The 16,909-nt window shown below is 35.5% G+C and overlaps 1 protein-coding gene across 2 annotated transcripts; it reads left to right on the forward strand.

The window, feature by feature from the left end:
• Nucleotides 1-1,780: 1,780 nt before the first annotated feature.
• On the forward strand, nucleotides 1,781-16,159 carry LOC112193462 (insulin-degrading enzyme-like 1, peroxisomal). 2 transcript variants are annotated; one of them, XM_040517086.1, is made up of 26 exons: nucleotides 1,781-2,405; nucleotides 2,630-2,705; nucleotides 2,959-3,026; nucleotides 3,731-3,822; nucleotides 3,914-3,987; nucleotides 4,107-4,150; nucleotides 5,853-5,904; nucleotides 6,137-6,259; nucleotides 6,348-6,460; nucleotides 6,664-6,826; nucleotides 7,727-7,819; nucleotides 9,207-9,292; nucleotides 10,077-10,163; nucleotides 10,678-10,781; nucleotides 11,136-11,238; nucleotides 11,376-11,469; nucleotides 11,589-11,780; nucleotides 11,915-11,976; nucleotides 12,205-12,309; nucleotides 13,122-13,323; nucleotides 13,442-13,650; nucleotides 14,132-14,256; nucleotides 14,349-14,400; nucleotides 14,483-14,569; nucleotides 15,012-15,134; nucleotides 15,524-16,159. In XM_040517086.1, the coding sequence occupies exons 1-26, from the start codon at nucleotides 2,289-2,291 to the stop codon at nucleotides 15,773-15,775; spliced, it is 2,898 nt and encodes a 965-aa protein (XP_040373020.1). In that variant the 5' UTR covers nucleotides 1,781-2,288; the 3' UTR covers nucleotides 15,776-16,159. The 2 variants fall into 2 exon arrangements, with proteins under 2 accessions (XP_040373020.1, XP_024189380.1); XM_024333612.2 differs by having other exon boundaries at nucleotides 1,784-2,405; nucleotides 11,376-11,483; nucleotides 11,591-11,780; nucleotides 15,524-16,099.
• Nucleotides 16,160-16,909: the final 750 nt, after the last annotated feature.

Below are 16,909 nucleotides of genomic sequence, written 5' to 3' on the forward strand. Positions count from 1 at the left end.
TTCATAAAAATCCCAAAGTACATGTTTACATAACTTGTGACCAATTTCACTATCTGCTAGCATTTGAGTAACAGGGTATTCATTGATGCTTTGACGCAAGTGCACGTCATATATATATACACGTATTTGATGCTTATCAAAATTCAAGACTTTACATTTGCACACATGCTTATAATGTCTATGTTTATCATGTATACACATGTACACATGTATTCACTTAGTGCCGTGCATATATGTCACCTAATGTCATGCATATATATGGAGCAATAGTATCGCTATGACCATTGTGACATTCTCGAATACGTGTACGTTAAACCTTCATTGCACATATTTAATTAATTTAATTATACGGACAAACGTACTAATTATCTATTTTATGTTAAGGAGGCATAATCACTGATCACCTCTCCAATTGGTGAAACCATCATCCTTCTATTAAGAAACTTCGCCAAAACAACATGGGAGCGTCATGCTTGGACAACTCCAACATGATTTGGATACCTATACCAATTTTTCCTCCAACTTGCTCCAAATTGGAATAAGATAAGTCACTATATCTTATCTCTTACACTCTTGCAAATAGAGCCTTTGCCATGACTATACATGTCTCCATGACCCTTAAGCATGCTGCATGCCCACAAAAATGTTATTAGCAACTTTACTACAAGTACATGCTACACACATACATGCTTAAATTCACTTTCATGTGACACGTATCTAGAAGATTGTGACACTTATGACTTAATTAAACATGCCCGGATAAACGACTTGCTCGGGTTGCGACTCGCTTGGGTATCGAGTATGGCCACGACTTGTGCTTGGGCCATGCCCCGCATGCTCACACAGCGCCTACACACTCAACTACACCCAACTTGCTCGATCATGTCCAACATGCTTTACTTAAGCCCCAAGTTCACAAACGCTTCATACTATGTCACCGGGACTACTCCCACAATTTTATTTGGACACCCATTACACTTGCCACTATCTATTGTGCGTGCTATATGGCCATAAGATCCACATATACAAATACCAATATTTTACATGTTCATACACATTAATAGAATATTGAATTCTTCTACCATTTGTCGCTTGCAACAAATCGAATTCTTTTCGCGTTCCATTAATACGAGCGGTAACCAATACAACAAAACATTCTACATATGCACGTTTTTCGTCTCATTGTGCAGGTTAGACGAGTCCCTTCTTGCTTAAGGAGTTCAGGGACTTGTAGGGCTTAGGCGCCTCTCGGACATTGTTTATGCTTGATGACTTCATGATTATAACTCCCCAACCAAAAAGCTTCTCTTACTCGAGGACTTGGGGGACTTGTAGATACCTCTCACTATACATGGATAGTTTGCTACTTCACCAAGCATAAACAACACCCTCATGGGATCCAACTGCTACTTGCATCTTGTAGCCCTATGTTCAAGCTACGCTACGGTATCCGGACGCTGCAAATACGTCTTCGGGAAGCCACTTGCCTGGCCTTGCCAACATGCCCTCACAACTAGGCTTTTTAGACTAGAAATGGTGGTTGCTTGTCCCACATCGAAAACCATGTAAAGGAGAAGCATTCCTTCACCTATAAAAGGAATGCCTCCTCCCACAACTTAAGATCATTCCATTACACACTTTGTAATCCCCTTTGGGCCGCAAGGCCCAAACACACATAGTAAAATATTCAAGTGGACGTAGTCTCCCATTAAGGCAGAGATGAACCACTATACTTCTTGTGTGTGTGTCTCTCTCTCTCTCTTCTCTAAAGCTAACTAGAGACCCCTCGGATCTCTAACGTTAACAATAATTAGGCTCATTCTGCCAAGTTCCATGCTCATTTGTGAGGCCTTTGATAGTATTTCTACTCCTTCTATTGCTTGCTTTTCTATGAAAGTAAGCTGAGTTTCTGTCTCCAACTTTCAACCATAAAACCCTGGATCTCTGTCGCCAATATTTCTCCTGTAAAGAAAGTAATTGGCTGTAACGAACATGAAGGTGTCTTTGCTTTTCATATGATTGTAACGAATGAGGTTGCCTCATAAGATCATTGAGCTTTTCTTGAATCACACGCATTTCAGTTTTCTGCTGATTGAAGTCATGTTGATGCCAATCCATCAACCTTTCTCCCGCACATTTACCAAACACCCCTACTAAATTGCTTTTGCACTTTTGAGCTCAAAAGTAGTCCCAAACTGGGCCAAAGTTGAAGATTAGTAAAAACACGACCAAAGTCTATTCTGGGTCTCTGCCTATCATATCTCGAAGACAAAGGACACTCGGAAGACATGGCTGGGGCGAAAGAAGAGATATTGAAAGCCCGTACGGACAACAGGGAGTACAGGAGGATCGTCCTCCCTAACTTCCTTGAAGTCCTCCTCATCAGCGATCCTGATACTGACAAGGCAACTGCTCTTTCATCTCAGACTCGTTTCTCTGTTTCAGTGGATACGGTTCTATTCATGGATTTACAATCTTTGGGTTATTTATTTATTTTTGGATAGATGGGGCCAAAAGGCCAAAAAAAAAACAACAACTAAATATCACAAATTTCAGTCCTAGATCTAGGACTTCTGCATTTATTTTCTCTATTTAAAATTTTCAACTTTTTTTCCTTTTTCTTTCCCAGTGTGCTGCTTCCATGGATGTCAGTGTTGGTTCTTTCAGCGACCCTGATGGCCTGGAGGGCCTTGCCCATTTCCTTGGTAACTATTTCTTTTTGTTTATTACTGTTCTTTTGTATTTTGGGTGTTTATTGCATTTTCAGTTGCTATGTATGTATGCATGGTTGTGTTTTGTATAAAAAATTTCAACACTTGCAAACCATCCTGGTGTCTTTAGCACTTTTGTTTTTTCATGTCTTTGGTAGGCAGGGGTTTGAACTTCTCATTGCCAAGTATAAGTGAACGTGATAGATTGCATATGCAGTTTTTGAATAAAGCAAGTGTTTTCTTGCAGAGCATATGCTGTTTTATGCTAGTGAGAAGTACCCTTTGGAGGGTAGCTACTTGAAGTACATCAGCGAGGTAACTTACTTTCAAACTGCACAGCGACTTGAGCCTTTTTAACTTGTTACCGCAGCAGCATTCAGTTAGATTTTAATATTATTGTTATTATTTTTTATTATCATGCTTCTCCACTTTATGTTACTGTTGTCAAATATTGTTGCAGTGGACGTTAAAACAATAGAAAGCAAAGAAGAAAAGCCTAGACAAGGAGAATTATTACAGGGCACAGAACCTAAGGATCAGCACAGGACCCCCCAAAATAAAATGCAATGGTCATAGTTATAAAAAAAAAACCTCCCAACCCCCAATGCTACTCATGTCTTATTGATGGATCTTACTTGTTAGCTGGAACAGATATACTGTAGATATATACTTTGTTGAACTATTGTAAGATATATACTTTGTTCAAATGCTTACTTATTAACCTCACCCTCTGGGAATCGCCAGTTTGAGAGTCACAGCTGAGTCAATTTAGTAAGATATTAGGGTATTTGCTTTGGCCGTGGTTTTGTTCTTGGACTAACTGTGAGAGGCCATTTTCCATAAGATTGTCTACTCCTGTATTTTTTTCAGATCACAGAAGTACAGAGTCATGAAAATAATTGTTATCATGTGCTATTGTAGTGCACATCTTGTTCTCTTGTCTTTTTGCTAAGTTGTCAGCCTAAAACACTTGTTTATATTGTTTCAACTTCTTAATGGCTAATGTTCTTGATGCACAGCATGGAGGAACAGGAAAAGCTTTCACTGCTGCAGAACACACCAGCTATCGTTTCGACATTAATCCCGATGGTTTTGAAGAGGCTCTGGACAGGTAGATTCTGCTTTTCTTTCTATTGGTTACTATTTTTCATTTTGGAATTTTAAAAATTAATCCTATTGCTGTTGTGTGGTTTACTTTCCAGGTTTGCTCAGTTCTTTATTAAACCCTTGATGTCAGCTGATGCTACAGCGAGGAAAATTAAAGCTGTTAATTCAGGTTAGCTACTCTGTTTTTGATAGCTTAATATTAAACTTATGATTAGAGTTAATGGCTGTTAGAATAAATAAATAAATAAATTTATACTGTTAATGACTAGTCTGTGTTTGATGTTACAGCAAATCTGAAAAATCTGTTGTCCGATGACTGGAGAATGAACCAGGTATGAGTTACTTCCTTTGAATCATGTTGCTAGATGTGTTTTTCTTTTCTTTTACATCAGTCTTATATAAAATGCAGGTATTAATAATCAAGTGCTCGAGCCTCTTCTCTCTCTCTCTCTCTCTCTCTCTCTCTCTCTCTCCGAACAATTTATTTTTGAAATATTTCCAAGAACTATCATGATATTATGAATTCAGTCCAAGTTTCATGTTTGGAATTGAGGTTGGCCATGTATACCAATATCCCGTTACTGTAAGTTTGTTAGTATCTAGTTATAGTAAAAATTGTAGTTTCCGTAAGTTTTAGAATCAACTTCGAAGTGTCTTCTAACTTCCCTAAGTACCGGTCATCAATTAGATAGCTAGCCATGGAATATCACGGAGTTTACTGGCATTTGCAGGCGATGGGTTCTAGTTGTTTTTGGGTTTTCTCTCACAAGTATGATGTTCTAATTCTAGATGCACGTACCATGTATGACAAGTAGGTTCAAATTAGCATCATGGGATTCATCTTGGTTCATCTTCTTATCACCAATTTATGTGCGTGTCTATCTGGCTGTTGTAGTTGTAGCTAATATAGCTTAAATTGACCATGGAATATGTAGCTAATATATATTTGGAGTGTGGACATGCCAGCGTATTGTCATGGTAGGTCCTGGTAATTTATTGTCCAATCCAGTTGATCATCTAATAAGGGAAATCCTTGCTTCAGTTTGCATGGAACATGAAATAAGGGTGGTGATTTCATGCAAGTAATATTGAGGATGGGACCAATCATCTTTGTGATATTGGTACCTTTATGTAATTGGATTGTGGAAAGGTGAATTGATTTGAAGAGTGCCTAAAGAATAATTAATGCAACTCACATTATATTTTAGGTCAGCAAATGGGGGGTACTTTGGAACTATACAGTCTGTACCCAGTTGTTGCTTGAGATGAGTTTTTTTTTCCCTTATATTTTATAATTAACTAAGGAAACATTAACAATGACGACCTTAAAGCAGGACCATTAATCTACTAATAGAAAATATAGGGCCACAAAAACTATTTAATAGTGAAGATGAGTGATGTTATTGGAACTCCTGGAAAATCATTGTGTGTTCTGTATTTTTTGTCAGTGTTTAAAGAAGAATGAAATATTGTTTTGGAGAGTAGATAGGCTTTCTGGGAGAGCCAATGTCAAGAAAAATGACAATTGAAAACTAGGCCATGTGTAAACTTCATCATGGTTTTTAAAGTTCACAATATCTGCATGAATGTTAGAGCACCTGGACGTTTTATAAGCTTTGCTGGCTATGGCATTGGTGATTGCAGAGGAATGCTTTCAATACAATTGTGGAGACGACCAATGCATACTGTGGAATTGATCTCTCTCTCTCTCTCTCTCTCTCTCACCCACACACGCACACAGACACACACAAGCAGTATATATGGGCAGATGTAGATATTTTCTGAAACTGTGGCTAAATAAGTAAAGCACTACTAAGTTTCTTCTAACGAAGTATGAATCTATACTCTTGTCCTTACAGATTACAATAACGTGAATCTATACTCTTATCCTTACAGATTACAATAACCTTTCTCATAAGCTTATGTTCTTGAAGTGAAGTAGACCATGTGGCTTCTCTCATCTATTTTCTAGCAGTCTTTCTATTTCTTCAACACGTGTAACCCTTTTTATTTGCATGAAATGCCTCTTTACAGCTTCAGAAGCATCTAAGTGCAGCGAATCATCCTTACCATAAATTTAGTACAGGTCAGCAGTTGATTATAATCAAATTTTTTTTTTCTCTCAAGCTTGGATTTTAATCTTTGGTTATGATAACCGTTGTTAAATTACATTTGGCCCTCTCTCTGAAAACTTTTAGTAGCTGGCTGCTGCTGATTGAAAATTTCTTTTCTGTTTTATTGGTTTATGAAATTTTATGTCTATTCGTATAAGAATGTCTACATGTGTTTTGTTGTGCCTTATAGTTTCTATGATTCAGGCAGTTGGCATACTTTGGCGGTTCGACCAAAAGCAAAAGGATTGGATACCAGACATGAACTTATTAAATTCTATGAAGAATACTATTCAGCCAACCTCATGCATCTGGTTATATACGGAAAAGGTTTCTAGCTAAATTCAACTATAACAGTCAGGTTCAGTTCCCTGTAGTTAAGCTGAAATGCTGAATTATTGCCACTGGACGTTTTCAGAGAAACTTGATAAAATTCAAGGCCTTGTAGAGGACAAGTTTAAGGAAATTCGAAATATTGACCGAAGTTGCCTTCGTTTTACTGGTGAGCCTTGCACATCAGAACATCTGGAGGTACATGGTTCCCCTAAACATTTTACGCTGAGTTGAAAGGTTGCTTTTGTTACACTGACAAGAAACTTAGTAGATAAGAAACAAAAATTGGACAACAAACCGATCAGTAGGCGAGATTTTACGAAAAGGTTTCTTAATCCTTAATGCAGGCCCTATATTGAATGGAATCATGGATAGTTGTTGCTCTTCTGTGTTTATTTCAGATTCTTGTCAGAACCGTCCCAATAAAAGAGGGTCATAAATTAAGACTTGCATGGCCTATAACTCCAGAAATTCACCATTACAAGGAAGGGCCGTGTAGGTATCTTGGTCACCTTATCGGCCATGAAGGAGAAGGATCTTTATATTACATCTTGAAAACATTGGGTGAGTTTTGCATTATTTGTTACAGGCTTAAGATATAAGTTTTCTGGCAATTGTTTTTTGTATTTCAGGAACTTTTTGAAGGCATTGATGTATTCCTAATTTTCATTGTAATGCCTTTATAGACTTCCTAATTTCGTGTCTGTATTTTCCGAGTGTCATCATGAGTGAAAAATGTAAATTGAAAGTGAACAAAGCTCATGAAAGTGTTGCTTCAAATCTTTAAATCTCAGCTTGGTTCTCATTTAACCAGAGATATTTCTGGAGTTCTGTTCATGAGAATATCATAGTAGGCGGGTTACATTACACTAGGGTAGTAAAATTTACATTTTATTTACAATTTACGCTCAGTATCATAAATTTTGTCTTTTTGTAAAGACAGAATTTGAGTGTGTGAGTTTCATTCTAAAAGAAGAAAGGAATGTGATTGCAAATTTGGGAGTGTGAATTTCATTCTCCTTACACAATTGTATTGGTCTACCTCAGATGTCCATCTTGTACTGTTGTAGTAGAATAACAGAAGAGATGAAATTAAGTTTTCTCAATTCTGGAAGGAAGTGAAAGTTAGCCCCAGGCCTCCAGCTTAGTTGAAGTAGATGTGGTTCAAACTTGGAAGTGGAGGAGGTGCATATATAGAAGGAAAATGTTTGTTTGCAAGTGAAGAGTGTTTAAATACCATCTCTTTCTCTTTCTGTGTATGCTTTTTTTTTTTAATTATTTTTTTATATGTTTTTATTTTTGAGTTAGAATACCATATTGAAATTCTGAAACTTACTGAAAGAGTCAAGTTTTGTTATAGCACGCATGAATTTAACATACTTCAGCGAAGTTCTAATTAAATTAGGATATTCACTTGGGTGAAAGTTAACTTCAATTATTCTTTTCTTTCAAAATAAATTGCAGGATGGGCAACAGGTTTGCTGGCTGGTGAATCAGATTCTACTTTGGACTTTTCTTTCTTTGAAGTATATATTGATCTCACCGATGCAGGCCACGGTTAGTTCATCTTTTATTTCTTGTTAATTCACTGGTTCTTATGACTAGTAGTACCAGAGCAAATCATGATCGTACAGGTTGAGACTTGGGCTTCAAAATCAAAAGTGATCATTATGGTGCCTCCCTCTGTTATTTTGATATTGTTGTCATAAATAAGGAACATAACCAACTTTTCTGGGCTGAAGTTGTCAATTGAAATGAATCTGGAAAATTGGGATCCTCTCTTGTTCTTGAGGCATTGAGTTGGTGGATTTGATGAACATGCTTTTCGGTAAGGAGTTGCATATCTGGATTGAAAAATCTGTTTGGTATTATTGAAAATCTTTTTTTAGTGGGACTATTGTTTTTTTTTTTTTTTTTTTTTTGAATTTAAAATAGAGGATTAGGCCAGTAATTTCAAACCCTGTGTCTTGAGTTTGAATATCAAAGTTTCTAACCTTTACAATTTTTCCTTCAATTTCATTAAAGGTTGCCAATATAATTTTCAACAGTATTGAAGATATATTGGTTTGAACACAACAAAACTGGTTGGAATTGAAAGAAAACTCGTCCTTGCAGCTCGCACATCCATGGCTGAACCCATGAAGTTTTCTAGTCTTTCTGTCTTTGTAATTTTATCAGTTGGTTTTGAGTTACTGTTTCTAGTGTGTTTTTTAGAGTTGAAGTTGGTTTACGGTCTAAAGTCTAAACCAATGCAACTTGTTGGAATTGAAAGAATACTTAACCTTGGAACTTGCACATTTATGGCTGAACAGACTTCGGGTCATTTTTATTATTCTTTTTCCTTCTATTGCAGTGGATTTCAAAAAATTTCTTATCCTTGTAGATATAATACGAAGTAGGAGCTATAAGTTTGGTGGAGTGGTGGGTAATGCCTAGAAAGCATCTATGCCAGATCCCATGTTTGATGTCTACAGAGAGCAAATATATGAATCTGTTTACCAAAAACAGTAAAATTGGGTTTAGAGCTTTAATTCGAACTCAGAGTTTGTGTTTTATATATGGAATAACTCTGCAAGATCCCAATTTTGGGAAGAAAGACAAAAAGAGATAAGAAATTTGATAAATCTACTCCAGAAAAGTGATGGCATTCATGGCATCCCTAGAGTAGTTGGATGAATTACCATGACTGATACCTTTTGAAAGCTTGGATACCAATTTGATCGATTTTGAAGTCACCAATCCGCCTGATCACGATTTGTTTTGGTACTAAGTGCCAATAACCTTTTTTTCTTTTTTGGTATTCTATTATCTCCCAACGGTTTAAGTTTTATTTGTTTCTTCTGAGCTTCTTTTCATAAGTCCTATGGAGCTTGGGATACTCATCTTACCTTTTCTTCCTGGAGTATAGTTTCATGATATAATTAGTCTCGTGGCTACAATGCAGACCACATGCAAGATATAGTAGGCTTGCTTTTCAAATACGTTTCCCTGTTACAGCAGTCAGGTGTCTGCAAATGGATATTTGATGAGGTAGACATGTGCACAATATCTTTAATTTTCAACAAGTTTAGCACCTGTTCTCATCCATAAGAATTACTGATGCATGGTCTATGGTATGGCATCATATTTCACAATTTGCTTGTGTAGGCGGAGATCCAGTAGTTATTTAATTCCTAATTGTTCAATTCTCCACCAATGTGTGTATCTGTAAAGAAGAATGAATTGTAAGGATGATAATATAAGTTCTAGTTATTGATGCCATCTTCTTAATGACTCTGTATCCTTTTTCAAGGCAAACCATGTGAATCTCTTAGCAGTAGTCTCTACAAAGACAGAATGCCATAGTCATTTCTCTAATTGGAATTATGGCTTAAAGTAGTGAGAATTTCAGAGTATTTTAGATGATTCGTTGAATGATTAAATTGCTTTACATGGATAGTGAGAGCAGTTGAACACCTGTATGTTCCAAACAATGAGAGCTAGTTATGTTGTTTTCTATTGATCGTTTGGCTATATGATTTATATGCTTTTGAAATATGAGGTTAAGATTGAAGGAGGATGAAAGAATGTTATGTTATTTTCTTGTCTTTGAAAGCATGAGTGGAAATAAGTTATTAACATTTGTTTCAATGTATCAACTTTCTGTCCACGTTGTTGCATCACCATGTTCTCTTAATTCTCCATGTATCTAAATAGTTTAAACTTTACTGCAGTTTTATTTGCAGTATCTTTGTTAATCATATTCAAACTTTGTATGTTGATTTGTCTCTCTCATTTTGTAATGGGCTCTGACATAAGTTTATGTTTACTGAAGCTATCTGCTATTTGTGAGACAAAGTTTCATTATCAGGACAAAATTGAGCCTATTAATTACGTGGTCAGTATTTCATCAAATATGCAGGTAGGCAGTTTAATGTTCACTGTCCTGGCTGCTGTAAATATATTTCTGTTCTTGACATTCTATATAATAGATCTTTGCATGTATGCCTCACGGTTTTTACTGTTTCTTTAAGGACGTGATCTGCATGGGTGTTGATATGTAGCTGTTACAATTAAAACTTAGGATGTTTAACCTTACGAAAAGAACAATCTGTATGGATTCTTCCCATACGAGGCAATAACATTTGGCAGCATTGCCAGACATGAATATGAGATCAATTTTACCAAACTCTGCAAACCAACTTAAAGAACGTCCAATAGAGAACCATCGAATGCTATGAACATCCAGCCAGTGAACACTTTAAATAGTGTTTGATAGCGAACCACCCAACACGTGTAAATTCTAGCTTAAAAGGGTAAAGTGGGTAATTGGTGGGCTCTAGTGAGAACATTTTGGGTACTGTTTAGAATCTGCTATTATAGAACTCTACTTCCTTGTTGCTCAAATCAAATGACAAGTTTGTATCATATCACAGAAATATCCCCCGAAAGACTGGCTGGTAAGATCATCATTGCCTTCTAACTTCAGTCCAGACATTATCCAAATTGTGCTGAACAAGCTTTCTCCAAACAATGTCCGGTAAGTGCTACTTCGTTGGATTCTTAATTGGTTGTTTAGACCTTGAAGCTTCATAAACAATGTGCTAAAGTTTTCATTGCATTTGATGCATATACTATTGCTGAGTGAGATTAATTTAAGAAATTTGTTTGTTGTTGTGATTCAGCACTGTAGAAGTCTAGAATTCAATAATCTGTTATCCGCATTTGCTGAGGACTGTCCTGTTTTCAGTACCAAATAGTTTTATTTCTTGCATATGTAGTTGATCTTCGTCTTACTGTCTTAAAGTTTGATATCAGCATTTATTTAGTTTTTCCATGTGGGAACTATATTAAACTGTGGTAAAAAGTTTGCTAATATGTCCCATTTCTACAGAATCTTCTGGGAGTCCAAGAAATTTGAAGGTGATACAAACATGTTTGAGCCCTGGTATGGAACTGCTTACTGCATGGAAAAAATTACGGGCTCCAGAATTCAGGTTTGTTAAGGATCATACTTAAGTAAATACTAAGCACAAGGGCATCAATGATTTCTATTTTTGGAGGTCTTGGCAATCATGTAGAAGGAGAAAGGGTAGTGCTTTGCTAATCTTGAAAGTTGTGCATTTGATTGCAGGAATGGATAGCATCTTCTCCAAATGTGAATTTACACCTACCAGCACGTAATGTGTTCATCCCCACGGACTTGTCTCTTAAGAATGAGAATGAGAATGAGAATGAGAAGGTGTGGTGAATAGTATAGAAAAAAAGTGACGTTAATTATTTTTTTTCTTCTCTAAGTTGTTTCTCTTACGAAAATAAAAAATAATGACCTGATTGACTTTTAATCAGGTCAAATGTCCAGTTCTGTTAAGAAAGTCACCATATGCAACACTATGGTACAAGCCTGATACAATGTTTTTTACTCCTAAAGCATACGTCAAGATTGATTTCAATTGTCCCCATGCAAGTGGCTCCCCGGAAGCAGAAGTCCTGACTAGTATTTTTACTCATTTGTTAATGGATTACTTGAATGACTATGGTAAGTGGTTTATTTACAATCATATATGATTATTTAAATCTGGGAATCTCCATTTTGTTTCCATTGGTCTTGTTTTTGGCTTACATAGAAGGTGTCATTTTCTTTGAAGTGCTTATTTATTATTTCTTTGTCAGCTTATTATGCTGAGGTTGCTGGACTGTACTATGGAATATACCACACAGAAAGTGGTTTTCAGGTAGATGGTTCTTTAAATTATTGTTTTGGTGTTTCTGTAATATTTCTGTCTATGGTTTCAGCATCTCCTTGATTTGATCTGTTTATCAGTTTTACAGATTATGATCTTGAGAATTTTTATTTTTATATTTCCTTCTGTCATTTTTATTGTTCGTTTGTTTCGTACAGTGTGTTTGTTTATACTTCATAGCATTTGTATTTATTTTCTTGTGTGACCTTGTATTTGTAGGTGACTTTGGTTGGTTATAATCACAAATTGAGGATTTTACTGGAAACGGTAGTTGAGAAGATTGCAAGCTTTAAAGTGAAAGCTGACAGGTTCTCTGTGATCAAGGTAAACGCTCAAGGCTTCTTGTGTCTAATAATATTATGTTGTAAATCTTGTACATATTGTTCTTGGCATTTGGCTGAACACTTTAAGTGGTGCTACAACATATATAGTGGTTTGTTCTGTTGGCTTATTCCAGGGACTTGCTCCATGCTATCTTATGTTCTAAAGCGACAGTAAAGAATTTGTAATATATAGAAACATATATCCTATGTAATCTATCTGTTTTCTTACAAAAATAAATGTGGTTGGAACTTAAGCTTTGTTTAGATGTTTTAGGGTTTCCCAGATTCATGTTCTCTTAGACTTGGATTGGAAGTTTCCGTGATCAGGAGAATAGCTAAGTTGGCATTAGAGACAATCTTGTTTCTTCTTCTAGATTAAATATTCAGTTAATTATTCATAGAATGAAAATGTTGACTTGAAGGAGGATGCCCAATTAAAGATCCTCGTCACCGTTAGGGACAGGATTTTCCTATATTTGAGCATCATTACATATCATTAACATATCTTTTTTTCCAATAAAAGAACTTTGTGATCTAATCAATTAATTTATGTATTGATTCGTAGCATTTTTTTATTTCTTGTTTCTGTTGCTGTCTAACTTGGTATTTATAGATTCTTTTGTTTCTTGTATAAAGAATACTTTTTCTTGTCTATGCAATTTTTGCATGTGGGAGACCTTTAAGATTATTGCTTTAAGTAACTTGTTACAATGGCTGATTTGTAAATCACAAAACTTGGGAAACAGATATCTCAACAGGTGCGTATCTTTGATTGTATCTAACCTCTGCTGTCTGATCTTTTGTCCCTATTAGGAAACGGTCACAAAGGAGTACCAAAATTACAAATTTGAACAGTCCTATGAGCAGGCTATTTACTATTGCTCATTAGTTCTACAGGACCAGACTTGGCCATTGATGGAACAACTAGAAGTTCTTACTCATCTTGAAGTTGAAGATCTTGCTAATTTTGTTCCATTGATGCTCTCAAGGGCCTTCTTAGTGTGTTACACAGCAGGTTCCAATTTTTTTTTTTTTTTTTTTTTGAATAGTTACTAGGTTATATAACCATTATTCTGTTCGTTTTAGTTTTCATTTTCTAGTTTTATTAATTGCAGAGGGATTTTGTTTTTCAGGAAACCTTGAAAGTACTGAAGCTGAGTCAATGATCCTGCAAGTAGAATATGTTTTTTTTAAGGGTTCAAACCCTATTTGCCAACCTTTATTCCCATCCCAACATTTGACAAATAGAGTCGTGAAGCTTGAAAAGGGAAAAAACTTTATCTATCCTGTGGAAGGCCTTAATCGAAGTGATAAGAATTCTTCCCTTGTCCACTATATCCAGGTTTGTCTGGTATACTTGTTACATAAATGAATAATCTAGAATCTATTGGAATGTTCTCATTTCCACTGGAGTTGTTGTTTATAGTTTTCATTTCTAGGTCTCATTCAAAGTTAAACTAAAAAGTAAGCTGAAGTGTTAAAACTTAGATGCCAATAATTCCTTCTCCACTTATTTAAATGTCCAGATTACTATAAGTCACCTCTTATGGATGATTAGTTTGATCAGGCAAATGGACTTTCAGGCTTTTATTCTGACATTAAAGGTTTTCCTCACTCCATTGTTTACTCTATGAATCTTCTTTATTCAGTAAAACTATGGTGGTTCTTGAAGAGGGCTGCAAGTCTTTTTTTACAGAACATAGCGGTTCCCTAACCTTTCTTGCCATTATGGATTATTCAATGCTCCTATTATAATAGATAAAACACCAATCTACCACTCAATTATTTTGATAGGTTATGATATATGCCTTTTACATGTGTAGGTTCATCGAGATGATTTTATGCTGAATGTGAAACTTCAGCTATTTGTTCTTATTGCAAAGGAACCAGCCTTTCACCAACTTAGAATAGTTGAGCAACTTGGTTACATAACTCGTCTTTTACAGAGGTATGACACAAATTCAAATTACTGATCCCCAGTTCATGCGATCTTCTTTTATTTTTTCTTCTTTTATTTAGCTTTGTTTTCTCCTGATGTAGGAATGATTGTGGTATCCGTGGACTGCAGTTCATTATACAATCCACAGTGAAGGTATATGGCATGCCTTTACATTATGAATACATTATTTCCTTAATGCTTATTTATACCAAGTATGTCATACTGCTCTTAACAGGGTCCAGGACGTATTGATTTGAGAGTGGAGGAATTTCTCAAGACGTTTGAGAGTAAGCTTTATGAGATGACAAATAACGAATTCAAGGTGAGGTCAACTAGGATCTAGTCTTCATTTCTTTATCATATTTGACTAGATGATGTAAATCTTCAAATAATTGCGACTTACGGTTTGGAAAAGTCGAACTAGCATTCTGAGTATTTAAGAAAGAGTGAATAGTGTGAAGGCTCTGTTCCACATCGTCATATGAGGCAATTGGACTAATCGCAATTAAGATGGTCCGTAAACTGAATTAAAATTGGCTTTTTGAGGCATGAAAGGGTTAAGGGGTCACCTAGTAGGTCTCTTTGAACTTCTCTAATGGTCTCTTCCACACAGTAAGAAGAGGACAATATATGTACAGTTCAGTGGCCTAATCTAGACCTTCTTTGTGTTTCGTTCTTTAAAGCTGATATAACTTATGTTTGCTAGTTTTAAAAGGCTCAGAGTTTTTCCACGGTAATTAGCTGCTATACTGTCTGTTATGTAGAGCAATGTAAATACTTTGATCGATATGAAGCTTGAGAAGCACCAGAACTTGAGGGAAGAAGCTGAATTTTATTGGAGGGAGATTTCTGATGGGACCCTCAAGTTTGCTCGTAAAGAAGCAGAGGTATGGACATCAATCTAACTTTTCAGCATATATATTTGTGCAAGCATAATGCAATGTAATCAATTCATTTCATACCATTGAATAATGTAATGCCCTCATCAGGGCATTATTCCATGTGACTGTTCTTCCTCTGCAGTCCAAATTTCAAGTTTCACACTATGTCATTGACCCTAACTGAGAGACAAAGGCAATCATAAATACTAGTGTTTAATTATATGATACTTTTCTAATTGGACTGGAGTGTATATTAGTTTTTAAGTTGTAGTTTGGACCCTGAGGGAAAAGGTGTGGGACTTTTTGGGCATAGCTGTTTGAAGAATTGACCTTATTGCTAATTTGCAAAAAAAAGAAAGATAAAAGAATCCCTGATTAATGGTGGTGTTGAACAGATTGCAGCACTGAGGCAGCTTACACAACAAGAGTTGATTGAGTTTTTCAATGAGCATATAAAAGTTGGGGCACCTCATAAGAGGACATTGAGTGTACGAGTATATGGGAATCGTCATTCATTTGAGTATGCATCAGATAAAAGATCCCTAGTGCAACCTTGCACCGTCAAAATCGATGATATTTTCGCTTTCAGAAGGTCACAGCCTCTTTATGGTTCATTCAAGGGAAGCTCCGGTCATGTGAAGTTGTAGACGATTCAGGATACGATTTCTGGATTACAAATGATATTTCTTCATTTCAAGTTTTCAACTTCGACAAAGTTGTATGAGAATACTGATGATTGTTGACAGCATCAGAAAGAGAGCTCAAGAAGTTCATTGACAATGAAGAAAAAGTTTAGAAGATTCGACGGTGACAAACGTGGTCCTTGTATTTTTAGTTTTTTTTTTTTTTCTCACAGAAAATGGAAACTTGTCCCATTCAACAATGTTATATTCTTTGTATTCTATGTTGAGCTACCAAGAATTTGTTCTGTAATAAAGTCATCCTCAAATAAGAAACGCAGATTCTGCCCTTGCATGTGGCTTACATATATATTTATAAAGTCCTCAATTAAAAGCCAATTATTCTTACAACTTGCACCTGATTTAGACACGGCAACTATTGTGGCTCTCACATGGAGTCATAGTAATACAGTCACTAATACTTGGTAATCAGCTATTTTTGTCTCTGCTGTGACGGAAATCTTTTCGATTCATTAATTTCAAATTAGCTGCGTGTTGTTAAAAATCAATAAACTGGAAGAACAACAGAGACTAGATCACATAACAAATAATTTTTTTTTTTTTAACCTCAAATACATTTTGGGTGGTTCTAGTTAGACCTTCAAATTTGCTATTTGGACCTCTCATACTTAGTACACCTCTAATTTACTTATTAGAATACTTGAAAAGCTAAGTAGACCTCCTTATTTTTACCAAAACACCCTTGAACATGAGATACAACAATCTATTACTATATTTTTTTATCTCTATCTTTAACCTCGAAGAAGAATGAATCAAAATAGCAATCATGTACTCTTATGAGTAAGTCTCTCACCCACAAAAATTATTCAGAGGGTTGGTTCTTGATCTTAATATATTGTTGGAATCTCTTTGCTGAATTTGCTAAAAGAAGGATTTCAAGGGTTTTGGGTTGGAAGATCGAATAATAACTATATCTTTAGTTTAAGAAAATTCCAAATCAGATTGTTTTGAATTTATTTTTGTATTAAATGATGGGTCATGTATATAAATTATTATTTTTACTTAATTGTTTTAGGTAAATTGTAAAACTATATAGGCAATATAAGGAAATTTTGAAAAAAAAAATTAATTGAATGTTAT

This window comes from Rosa chinensis, chromosome 3 (genome assembly GCF_002994745.2).
Source record: "Rosa chinensis cultivar Old Blush chromosome 3, RchiOBHm-V2, whole genome shotgun sequence".
Classification (NCBI taxonomy): domain Eukaryota; kingdom Viridiplantae; phylum Streptophyta; class Magnoliopsida; order Rosales; family Rosaceae; genus Rosa; species Rosa chinensis.

What these genes read in the sequence shown, in the direction of transcription:
- LOC112193462 (XM_024333612.2), top strand. Translation starts at nt 2,289, where the DNA reads ATGGCTGGGGCGAAAGAAGAGATATTGAAAGCCCGTACGGACAACAGG. An exon ending in TTACGGGCTCCAGAATTCAG is followed by an intron (nt 11,239 to 11,375) that starts GTTTGTTAAGGA and finishes ATTTGATTGCAG; the next exon opens with GAATGGATAGCATCTTCTCC. An exon ending in ACACAGAAAGTGGTTTTCAG is followed by an intron (nt 11,977 to 12,204) that starts GTAGATGGTTCT and finishes TTGTATTTGTAG; the next exon opens with GTGACTTTGGTTGGTTATAA.